The sequence below is a fragment of the Salvelinus sp. IW2-2015 genome, linkage group LG17 (assembly GCF_002910315.2).
Source record: "Salvelinus sp. IW2-2015 linkage group LG17, ASM291031v2, whole genome shotgun sequence".
NCBI classification, from domain to species: Eukaryota; Metazoa; Chordata; class Actinopteri; order Salmoniformes; family Salmonidae; genus Salvelinus; species Salvelinus sp. IW2-2015.
In genome coordinates this window covers 29,026,718-29,038,763 of record NC_036857.1, presented here as the reverse complement: position 1 = coordinate 29,038,763, position 12,046 = coordinate 29,026,718, and the positions used below count along the sequence as shown (strand labels likewise).

General features: G+C 44.7%; 1 protein-coding gene across 3 annotated transcripts in view; it reads left to right on the top strand.

Annotated features, from left to right (window-relative positions):
* znf385a (zinc finger protein 385A) overlaps positions 1–12,046 on the top strand; it is a 107,252-nt gene that overhangs the window by 1,485 nt on the left and 93,721 nt on the right. The window contains exon 1 of one of the 3 annotated variants that reach the window (XM_024005020.2): positions 10,375–10,977. The exons of the other annotated variants lie outside the window; for them this stretch is intronic. Coding sequence (XP_023860788.1) covers positions 10,968–10,977 — 10 coding nt within the window. The 5' untranslated portion in view covers positions 10,375–10,967. Of the gene's footprint in view, positions 1–10,374; positions 10,978–12,046 lie in introns of those variants that run through there. 3 annotated transcript variants of the gene reach the window in all.

Below are 12,046 nucleotides of genomic sequence, written 5' to 3'. Positions count from 1 at the left end.
CCCCAAAAGAAGACCAACTCCTGTTGGCCGCCTGGCCTTGCTCATCTGACCCCCAGAATGTCCCTGCCAGGTTCTGAAATAGAATCCAAAGAGTTCTATAGCTCCACATGGCGAAGTGAAGTTTTCAACGGAAGTCACGCAAGCGGGGTTCGCTAGCAATCTTTCCCCAATGAAAGCAGTTTGGCCAAGCCTGAAGCTGTCTCTTATACACATCTAGATGTGTATAAGAGACAGAGCAAAGAGAAATGACAGTCCATCATTACTTTAAGACATGAAGGTCAGTCAATACGGAACATTTCAAGAACTTTTAAAGTTTCTTCAAGTGCAGTCGCAAAAACCATCAAGCGCTATGATGAAACTGGCTCTCATGAGGACCGCCACAGGAAAGGAAGAGCCAGAGTTACCTCTGCTGCAGAGGATAAGTTCATTAGAGTTACCAGCCTCAGAAATTGCAGCCCAAATAAATGCTTCACAGAGTTCAAGTAACAGACACATCTCAACATCAACTGTTCAGAGGAGACTGTGTGAATCAGGCCTTCATCGTTGAATTGCTCAAAGAAACCACTACTAAAGGACACCAATAAGAAGAAGAGACTTGTTTGGGCCAAGAAACACAAGCAATGGACATTAGACCGATGGAAATCTGTTCTTTGTTCTGATGAGTCCACATTTTTGGTTCCAACCACCGTGTCTTTGTGAGACGCAGAGTAGGTGAACGGATGATCTCCGCATGTGTTGTTCCCACCGTGAAGCATGGCGGAGGAGGTGTGATGGTGTGGGGGTGCTATGCTGGTGACACTGTCAGTGATTTGTTTAGAATTCAAGGCACACTTAACCAGCATTGCTACCACAGCATTCTGCAGCGATACCCTGTTCCTGTCTCTTATACACATCTAGATGTGTATAAGAGACAGAATAAATGCTTCACAGAGTTCAAGTAACAGACACATCTCAACATCAACTGTTCAGAGGAGACTGTGTGAATCAGGCCTTCATCGTTGAATTGCTGCAAAGAAACCACTACTAAAGGACACCAATAATAAGAAGAGACTTGCTTGGGCCAAGAAACACAAGCAATGGACATTAGACCGATGGAAATCTGTTCTTTGTTCTGATGAGTCCACATTTTTGGTTCCAACCACCGTGTCTTTGTGAGACGCAGAGTAGGTGAACGGATGATCTCCGCATGTGTTGTTCCCACCGTGAAGCATGGCGGAGGAGGTGTGATGGTGTGGGGGTGCTATGCTGGTGACACTGTCAGTGATTTGTTTAGAATTCAAGGCACACTTAACCAGCATTGCTACCACAGCATTCTGCAGCGATACGCTATCCCATCTGGTTTGTGCTTAGAGGTACTATCATTTGTTTTTCAACAGGACAATGACCCATCACACCTCCAGGCTGTGTAAGGGCTATTTGACCAAGAAGAAGAGTGATGGAGTGCTGCATCATATGACCTGGCCTCCACAATCATCCGACCTCAATCCAATTGAGCTGGTTTGGGATTCGTTGGATCGCAGAGTGAAGGAAAAGCATCCAACAAGTGCTCAGCAGATGTCGGAACTCCTTCAAGACTGTTGGGAAAACATTCCTCATGAAGCTGGTTGAGAGAATGCCAAGAGTGTGCAAAGCTGTCATCAAGGCAGAGTGGCTACTTTGAAGAATCTCAAATATAACATTTGTTTACATTTTTTTTGGTTCCTAAATGATTCCATGTGTTATGTGTTATTTCATAGTTTTGATGTCTTCACTATTATTCTACATTGTAGAAAATAGTAAAAATGAAGAAAAACCCTTGAATGAGTGGGTGTGTACAAACTTTTGACTGGTACTGTATGTTCATGCTATAGTCACCAGTCAACTCCATTACACTCAAAAGTTATTTTAAATTCAACCAGTGAATGCTAGCGATGGCTAGCTATGCTAGCTATTCTACCATTCTGTCTTAATGAGTGTTATAGCACACTGCACATGAAAATGTATATTTTAAGTGGTATGCAGTAGGTTCATTACGATATCACCAAAGTATGTTGTATCGGACATTTCAAACAACATTCCCAGCTTATGAAAATGCAGTCATGGTGTTTAGTTTGAGAATGAACAAGATTTAACAAGGCAACCTTGGGGCTAATTTAAATGGGCGCCAACGGCAGATTTGAAGGATTTTCACATCCGTACACCAGTACGACCCACGTGACCGCAGTGAAACGTCACTCCTTGAGGAACTATGGAACTATATAAAAAAGCGATTCCAGAAAATTACATTTATTTTAAAATGTACACAACGAGTCACAATGGCAATTCAGAAGCAATTGTCTCTTCCTCTGAGGTATGTGTGTTTTTGTTTCAGGCATCTGGCAGTATTCAGACATACTGTTAAGGCTATCTTGGGTTGGGTAGTTCATGTAGGAATATGGTGGTTGAGTGTGTGTGTGTGTGTGTGTGTGTGTGTGTGTGTGTGTGTGTGTGTGTGTGTGTGTGTGTGTGTGTGTGTGTGTGTGATGAGGCAGAGAGAGAGAGACATTCTGTCTTCAAGGTGTAGTGTGAAAACAACAGGGAGGTGTGAGAGAATAACGGTCAACATCAACATTCTCAGCCTCTACGGACCAGGGTGTATCCACTGACTACACACACGCGCGCACACACACACACACACACACACACACACACACACACACTCGCATCTAGAACACCACCTCAGCTGTTGTTAATAATCGATTCATTAATACCATTCAAAGAAGTATGTACGCTATTTTAGTGATCGTTGCTATGTTTGTACACAGGGCTGGCCACACACAATACCCCACCATGACAAAGCGAAAACAGGTTTTGGACATTTTTGCAAATGTATAACAAATTCAAAACAGAAATACCTTATTTACATAAGTATTCAGACCCTTTGCTACGAGACTCGAAATTGAGCTCAGGAGCATCCTGTTTCCATTGATCGTCCTTGAGATGTTTCTACAACTTGATTGGAGTCCACCTGTGATAAATTCAATTGATTGGACATGATATGGAAAGGCACACACCTGTCTATATAAGGTTCCACAGTTGACAGTGCATGTCAGAGCAAAAACTAAACCATGAAGTCGAAGGAATTTAATACATTTTAGAATAAGGCTGTAACGTAACAAAATTTGGAAATGTCAAGGGGTCTGAATTCTTTCCAAATGCACTGTATTCCTACCTGATAAATAGTCTATATTTACTGGTATCAGAAAGCCAAACTGATATGCTTATCCTTTCAGACTCCCAGGTTCTGTATGTTTCAATGGAAACTCAGAGGGTTACAAAGGTTCTTTCCATCACGCTAACACCCACCATACTAACCACCAATACAAAATAAATCATTGATGTAATCTCCGGTATGCTAACCTCTACAAACCAGGAACAGGCATTATGAAATGACTTATGTTGGTTTATAGAGCAGTGGTTCTCAAACCTCTCCTTTTGGAGCCCCAGCCGTTCCATGTACTTGATCTATTCCAGAGKTAGCACACCTGATGCAACTTGTCAACTAATCATTAAGCCTTTGATTAGGTGAATCAGGTGAGATAGTTCGGGGCTACAACAAAATTGTGACATGTTTGAGGGTCTCCAAGAAGAGGTTTAAGAAGCACTGGTATAGAGAATCTGATTGTCCAGTAGCTCTAGCTGGGTTCCTCAGTCCGGTATTTTGTACAGTACAGCAAGATTATTTTAGTAAACGAAAACTGAAACTAAAACTGAAACTAATTCTAAAAAAACTATTTAGTTAGCTACAATAAATAAATTATAGCAAACCCATTTGAAAAACAAAAACTTCACAAACTATTATCTTTGATTCCAAAACTAAATAACTAAACTAAAATAAAAACCATCATGAATTATGTTCAGTTTTATTTCTAAACTTTGGGCAAAAATCAAATGGGATTTTATATGGGTTTTTCAAGCGTCTGAAGCTGGTTGGTAAATGTAGCCAGATTTTTTTAGCTTGGGAATTTCTACAGAGAGGAAGCGGAGAAGCGAGAGGCTAAACCCCGACCCAAAATCTGTCCGAAGCGAGAAGCAGAGGAAGTGCAGATTTTTGGGATGGAGGTCAATGAAAGCGTGTGGTCAAAATAAAAATTAATTGCTAGTTAGCTAGGTGAGGCTTATCTGATCGAATATATGTTTAGTAATGTTTAGGTTGTAACGGATGTGCTGATTTAAGTGGACGCACGTGGCATTCCGGCAACTTTGAGAAAAAKCGTTTTATATCAGATTTTTTTGTGCCTGTTGTTCACACCCGTATCTGTCCTCTCGTTCTCTACAATGTCCCCGCCTGATCCCCCTCTTCCCTGCCTGCCTTCTACCTTTGCGGACATTTATTCCCATTATTAGTAATTAGTCCAGTATCTTGTCAGTATTGACGACTATTGACGACTATCACTAGCTAACTTGAATCTTCTTACATATACTACCTAAAGTTAAAAAGCGTTGGATTGGATAAAAGAAAAGAAAGAGAAAACAAGCATTGGATTGGTGTAAACATAGGCGAGAGAAAGTTTCCTTCCACCATATGTTTTGCACCAGTCTCGGCGCTATTCCTTTRAAATCCAAGTCACATTGAGATTGACTTGAAAGAATTTAAACATTAGCTAACCTATGACCTGACCCATCATCACCTTATGTATTACTGCCCCCAGTGGCAAGAAGGTTCCTACAACATGGAGGAAAGTCCCAAACTCTGGTCTCGACATTTCCAGATAACACATTATTTCCCCGTAGTATTTGCATCAGCTGGGGAGTTATTTTGGGGGGAAAATCCATTGAACTGTTTTGGGCTGATGAGAGCTTTCTCGGATTTAAGGTSTGGTACAATGACTTACATTTGAATCATTTAGCCGACTTACAGGAGCTATTAGGGTTAAGTGCCTTTCTCAAAGGTAAATCAACAGATTTTTTACTTAGTCGGTTTGGGGATTCAAACCAGTGGTTACTGGCCTAACGCTCTTAACCACTAGACTACCTGCTGCCCTAATCTCTACCACCATCTTTAATAACTTCAGTTTTTCCCTTATTTACCCCTGTCCTCTCCTGTCCGGTCCTATGAGTGGGCATCAGAAGGAAGTTCTGGGAAAATGGATGTCTTAGTTTACATGTGATCCTTTTCAGTCCGGCCCCTGTCTAAACTGCGTGAGTGGTATGAAGTGGCAACTTCTGTGGTGCCCGTGCTACATTCAGCAGAGCACAATGTTGTGTAATTAAATGTAGAATACAGGATCATACCAGCTCTATTCACGGCATTTCTATCTGCAATGTTCCACAACCTTTGCCTACTGAACACGCCTGTGTGTTCTGTTAAAAATAGTTGATACTGTGTTGACAGGGTCCTACAACTAGGGAGCAGTAGAGCCTCATCACAGTCAGGGGCTACTTTAGCTCGCAGTTGCTAGGTCCGTCTCTCGCTACCTGGGGGGATCAGGTCTGCCAAGCCATGTTTGTGACACTGACATCCATAGGTCCTCTCCTGTGATGTGATGACGTCTCACAGGGTGGCTGGGTGACACCGGGACACTCTGCAGAAGGCTAACTCTAACCCTCATGTGGAAAGATGAGTGTCCATCTCTCCAGCTGGTGACAGAGATGTTGGTGGTTTAGGCTCACCCAACACCACATTATGTTCTCGCTCTCAGGGCATTAGCCTCAGATTACTGAGCTGTCCATTTCTGCCAATCACACAACAGGACCTGGATCCAAATAGGATGGATTGTCTTTCAAATAGTCTGTGTGAGCATCTGATTGAGCCTGCCTAGACTGCCGGATGGGCAGGGTTTGCACGTTTGGGACTATTCCATTGGTTCCAGGATTTGAAAGAATAATACTACTTTTGGAACCAGGTCTGTAGCACACATTTAACCCCCAAAAGCTACAGTGGAGAGCTGTTGAGTGCAGTATTAGCTACAGTGGAGAGCTGTGGAGGGCAGTATTAGCTACAGTGGAGAGGGTGTGAGTTGCAGTATTAGCTACAGTGGAGAGCTGTTGAGTGCAGTATTAGCTACAGTGGAGAGCTGTTGAGTGCAGTATTAGCTACAGTGGAGAGCTGTTGAGTGCAGTATTAGCTACAGTGGAGAGCTGTGAAGGGGCAGTATTAGCTACAGTGGAGAGCTGTGGAGTGCAGTATTAGCTACAGTGGAGAGCGTGTTGAGTGCAATATTAGCTACAGTGGAGAGCTGTGAAGAGCAATATTAGCCACAGTGGAGAGCTGTGGATGGCAGTATTAGCTACAGTTGTGAGTTGTGGAGGGCAGTATTAGCCTACAGTGGAGAGCTGTGGAGGGCAGTATTAGCTCCAGTGGAGAGCTGTGGAGGGCAGTATTAGCTACAGTGGAGAGCTGTGGAGGGCAGTATTAGCTACATTGGAGAGCTGTGTGAGTGCAAGTATTAGCTACAGTGGAGAGCGTGTTGAGTGCAGTATTAGCTACAGTGGAGAGCTGTGGATGGCAGTATTAGCTACAGTGGAGAGCGTGGAGTGCAGTATTAGCTACAGTGGAGAGCTGTGAAGGGCAGTTTAGCTACAGTGGAGAGCTGTTGAGTGCAGTATTAGCTACAGTGGAGAGCTGTGAAGGGCAGTATTCGCTACAGTGGAGAGCTGTGGAGTGCAGTATTAGCTACAGTGGAGAGCTGTGGAGGGCAGTATTAGCTACAGTGGAGAGCTGTTGAGTGCAGTATTAGCTACAGTGGAGAGCTGTGAAGGGCAGTATTAGCTACAGTGGAGAGCTGTGAAGGGCAGTATTAGCAACAGTGGAGAGCTGTTAAGTGCAGTATTAGCTACAGTGGAGAGCTTTTGAGTGCAGTATTAGCTACAGTGGAGAGCTGTTGAGTGCAGTATTAGCTACAGTGGAGAGCTGTTGAGTGCAGTATTAGCTACATTGGAGAGCTGTGAAAGGGCTAGGTTTATTAGCTACAGTGGAGAGCTGTGGAGGGCAGTATTAGCTACAGTGGAGAGCTGTGAAGGGCAGTATTAGCTGTTCACACCATATTTATCACACCAGTCTTTTTAAAGGGGCAGTGCAGTCAAAAACTTGATTTGTTTTTGTTTAATATATTTTTTCCACATTATGAAGTTGGAATAATACTGTGAAATTGTGAAAATTACAATAAGGCCCTTTTTACTGTYAGAGTTGTTTGAAAAGACTGCCAGAAATTTCAGCTTGGATGGAAGGGTGMAGTTTTCGGACTGCCTAGTGACATRATCAGGCGATATAAGTTAATAGACCAATAACAAAGAGAGTTTGCCCTCTTRTCTGCCAATAACATCTAGTTATCAGGGTACATGTCCCTCCCATTAGGCTCCTCCAATTAGGTCCCTCACTCAGACCACTCCCAGACTGCCCTAGCAAAAMTCTTGCTTGAGAAATAGCTTTTTACTAAGAATCATTTTTTTTCTTTTTTTTTTTACAATTTTAATTGAAAACAACCACAGGAAGGTACTTAATTGTTACTCCGAAATGATTTGTTATTGAGATATAAACGGATGCATTGGACCTTTAAAGCAGTGAACGGAGTGGAAGTGAACACATGCACACTTAGGGCAGAAGGGCAGAGACACAGGCTTCAGTGGACCATACCCATCACCACACCACCCTCCCCTCCCCTCCCCTCCACCTCTAACCCCCACCTATGGGCGAGGTGACAGAGGATCCCTACACTCCTATTTCACCCCCTCATGCATACATCCATTAAGGCTCTGCTCTAGCGCCACACCCCACACACACCACACACACACCACACACACCCACACACACAACAGCACACACACACACACACACACACCACACACACCACATCGACACACACACACACACAGCACACACCCACACACACACACACACACCACAAACACAACACACCACACACAACACACACACATGCCACTCTGTGGAAGGCCCCCGACAGACACAAATTAGCGTTCGGACCATTGAGCCCAACAAGACCTGGAGTTGAATTATTGATAGCAACAGTACTAATGAGGAAACTGTATCCCCTTCCTCTGCTGACACCGGTTGCGTACCAAACGATACCCTATTCCCTTTATGGTGCACTTCTATTTAACCAGGGCCCATAGTGCGTTGGTCAAAAGTAGTGCACTACATAGCGAATAGGGTGCCATTTGGGACGCAGCCAGAGGGACAGGGCTACCACTGTCCTGAGAACTGCAGGGAGGGACAGGCACATACAGAGACATCATGACAATAACAGTTATTGAGCAASATTGACTGCCCAGGTCTCACACACACTAAGACCGGACATAGAGACTCAATATGTCCTCCCATTGCAAAGTTGGGATCAAAACTACATTTCCAATCTATGGGTCCCTAGGCCYAAACTTAAACTGTTGTAGATCATGGATTTTCCTACACTTTACTTTCCCACAGCAGCATGGAGGTAATTTCTGTAGTGTGTTTGACTGGAGTTGCATTARGTTTGTATGTATCATACAGATGTAGGAGCTTCATTTGATCACCCTGTCACAGGAGAACTTTTAAAATGTGTAGTGTATTTGAGATTTAAAAAGGCTTCTGAAGTTGGTAATTTCCACTTTGAAATTTCAGACTTGATTTTCCTCTACAAAAATGTCCATGAATTATAATCCACATAACAAATCACATTTCCTGTTGCAGCAGGATTATTTTCCTGCTGTAGCAGACTGGCTCAAATTAAGATCCTACATATGTATGAATATTTGTGTGCGTTTACATACAAAGCAGTGTGTGTGTGTGTGTGTGTGTGTGTGTGTGTGGAGTGTTTCTGCTGTGTAGTGCAGCAGTGAGGTATTAGAGGTGTCAGGCAGACTCTTTAGTATTCACTGCACCACTCTCTGACTCTGACTCACACACACACTGCCCCAGCCTGAGAGAGGGAGAGAGAGAGCGAGAGAGAGGGAGAGAGGGAGAGAGGGAGAGAGAGAGGAATAGAGAGCCTAAGATAAGAAGAGGAAGAGGGAGGGAGAGGAGGACATGAGAAGAGCGAGAGTGGGGAGGGAAGGAGAGGAAGAGAGAGACTGACACAAGGTGAGAGAGAGAGGGAGGGAGAGCGAGTCTGAGACAGGGAGAGAGGGGGTGAGAGGGAGAAAGAGCAAGGGAGAGAGCAGAACAAGAGAAGGCATTAAAAAAGACAGACAGGGAGAGCTAGGTAGAGGGACGTGAGAGAGAAGAATAGAGAGCCTGAGACAAAGGGAAAGAGAGAGAGAGAGATGGAAAGGAGGACGAGAGAAGGCAACAAGGCACTATAAAAGACAAGCTTGTTTCTCTAGCTAGCCCTAGGTGTTTCAGTGTGTTTGCACTGTGTGCTTGGAACCCAAGGGGATACATTTTTTCACTGTTTTATTATTAAGCCCTTCTTTTTAACCGCCTGTCCACTTCTCTGTGGCATCATGGCTCTGTGCTTCTGAAAAGGTCTCTCTCTCTCTCCCCCCTTTCCCCTTGCTCTCTCTCTCTCTCTCTCTCTCTAACCTCCCTCTCTCTCTGTCTCTCTCTCTCTCTCTCTCCTCTCTCCTCTCTCCTCTCTCCTCTCTCCTCTCTCCTCTCACTATCTCCCCCCTCTCTATCTCCTTCTTCCTCTTACACTCCTAGCCCTTGATGAGTCTTTTCGGGGCAGTTGTTAAGTAAGGGATGAGTTCAGTATAGACATAGCAAGATACATTATTTAGTTGGCTGCTTGTTTTCGTTCACAAGCAGTGTGTTTTTAATACCTCCAGTTAGCTACTGCATTGCTATGGACTGCAGCTTAATTCAACTCCCTCTCTATGCCACCATCTCTCTCTCTCTCTCTCTTCTTCTCTCTCACTGTCTCATTCCTCATGGTCCCCTCATCACCTCTCTTGTCAATCCACGTCTCTTCATCCCTCTGTCAGTTTGCATTTCGTTTAATCTCTCCCCCTCCTTCTCCTGCTTCCTCCGCTCTGTCGCTTTCTATCCCATCTCATTTTTTCCATCCTCCTCTCTCTCATTCCCCCTGTCCAAATCCTGTCCTTTAAGGGCAATAGAAATGGGTGGCAGAATGCGTAACCTTTGTCTAGACAGAGTCAGAAAGTGAGAGGAGGAGGAGAGCTAGAAAGAGATTTGGAGAAAAAAAAAGTTCATGGGCTAAGCTAAACAGTCAGCGGTCACATGGAGTCAGAACTGAGCAAGGGATGGGGGGTTAGGGGCAAATAAAGTGCGAGAGAAACGGCGCAGGTATTATGCAAGCCGACAAATAACTCTGGACAGAGGGGTGACGAGAGAGGCGGGGAGGGGGTTGGGGGGTGGAGGGGGAGACAGAGGCTGAGCGAGAGGGACACACATGCATTATTGGTCCAGCGCTTTCTCGATCATGACTTACACTCTTATAATGACAAGTGGCTGCCGACACTCCCATTTGTCGAGGCTGCCGCCAATCAGAGCACGCAAGTAAGGTGCCTTTCGGTTATACGACCAGTGCATTTTCTGACTTCTCTGGAGATGAAGATCTAGCCACAGTAGCTCCTTCTCATTCTGTGATTGGATAGTTAGACTTTGGGTAGTTACCTCCCCCTCCCTCTTCTTTCTGACGTCCACCAACCCCCTTCTTCTCTCTCCGACTGTCCCCAGGCTTACCTGAGACAGACAGAGAGCACTTCCTGCACCAGCGTTACCCCCCCCCCTCCTCCTCCTTTTCTCCTCCTCCACATACCGCTAGTTACCTGCTGAGGACAGACAGCATGGGCAGCAGTAGGAGCGATAGCAGTAGCAGTCTCCAATCACATGTAATTCTACTGCTTCTCTGACTTGCTTGCCTCTTTCCAGAGAGAGAGAAAGTGAGACACACAGAGAGAGAGAGAGAGAGAGAAAGAGAGATAGAGAGATAGAGAGAAAAAAAGAAAAAGAATTTGGAGCCATTGTCCCCTTGGAGAAAAAAGAGAGACCGGGGGAAACGAGGGAGCACTGTTAAACGAGAGGAGCAGTGAGAAGGAGAAGTCATAGGATGATTTTGGGTGAGTTTTTGTTGTTTATTTCCCTCCGCAGCTCGTTCTTTTTGGGGAGGTCAAATGTTCCTGTTGTACAGTACCATCATCCATCAAAACGTGATCCTTTTATCATAGTCTCATTCATTCAAAGTCTTAAATTCAAAGTCTTAAGCTGTCTGTCGTGGTGTTACTGATCACCAGTCCAAATGTATGAAGCCTCCTCCAGAATGATTGGGATTATGGAAGTAACCTATTTGACGTGTTAGAACAGGCAGATGACAGGGGAGGTCAAAGTGATTGTGTTGGCAGCATATCATGAAGATCTGTTTGGTCACATGACATGACCATGCTTCACCGCTCTCCTCTCCTTTCCTTCCCTGTCTGTCCTGCGAGGAGAGGTTGAGGAGGGAGAGATGTTTCAGAGAACAGCCCATGACAGAGATGCAGCTACGCATACTGCAACTAGCCGGGCACCAATAGTCACGTGAAGGTTACATGTGAAGGTTGTTGGGTCTCTACATCGTCACATGTGAATGTCGACATTCTCCTCTGGCGCTGTAGGGTTCCTAAAATGATTACATTTGCTGTTCCTACCACGAGCAATTCCGTGCGCAAATCCTAATTGTGTACGAATAAGGCTTCGACGGTATAGTTTGTTGCTAGATTAGCCAACACGCACTGTAATGCATTTGTATCTATTATAGGCTATGCATCATGATCTTGTTTAGTATTCAAGTCTCATAGTCCACATGTGGGTGAGGGGAGAGAGAAGCCTTCCTTCCAGGCTCTCTGCTGCTAGTCAGCTCATACTATACTCACAACCGCTACAGGGGACAAGAGCTCTGCTACCGCAACATTGTAAGTCCCCATGCTACATAGATTGGGTTTTATGTGTGTGTGTGTGTGGTGCAATGTGTTGTCACTTGTGTTGTGAGAGACGCTGTTTGTGTGTGTGTGTGTGTGGTTTTGTACTATATGCGTTCGGTCTTTGAGCTGCGCTGTGTGTGTGTGTGTGTGTGGTGCAATGTGTGGTTGTCACGTGTGTGAGAGGCTGTGTGTGTGTGTGTGTGTGTGTGGTGTGTGTGTGTTTGCTATG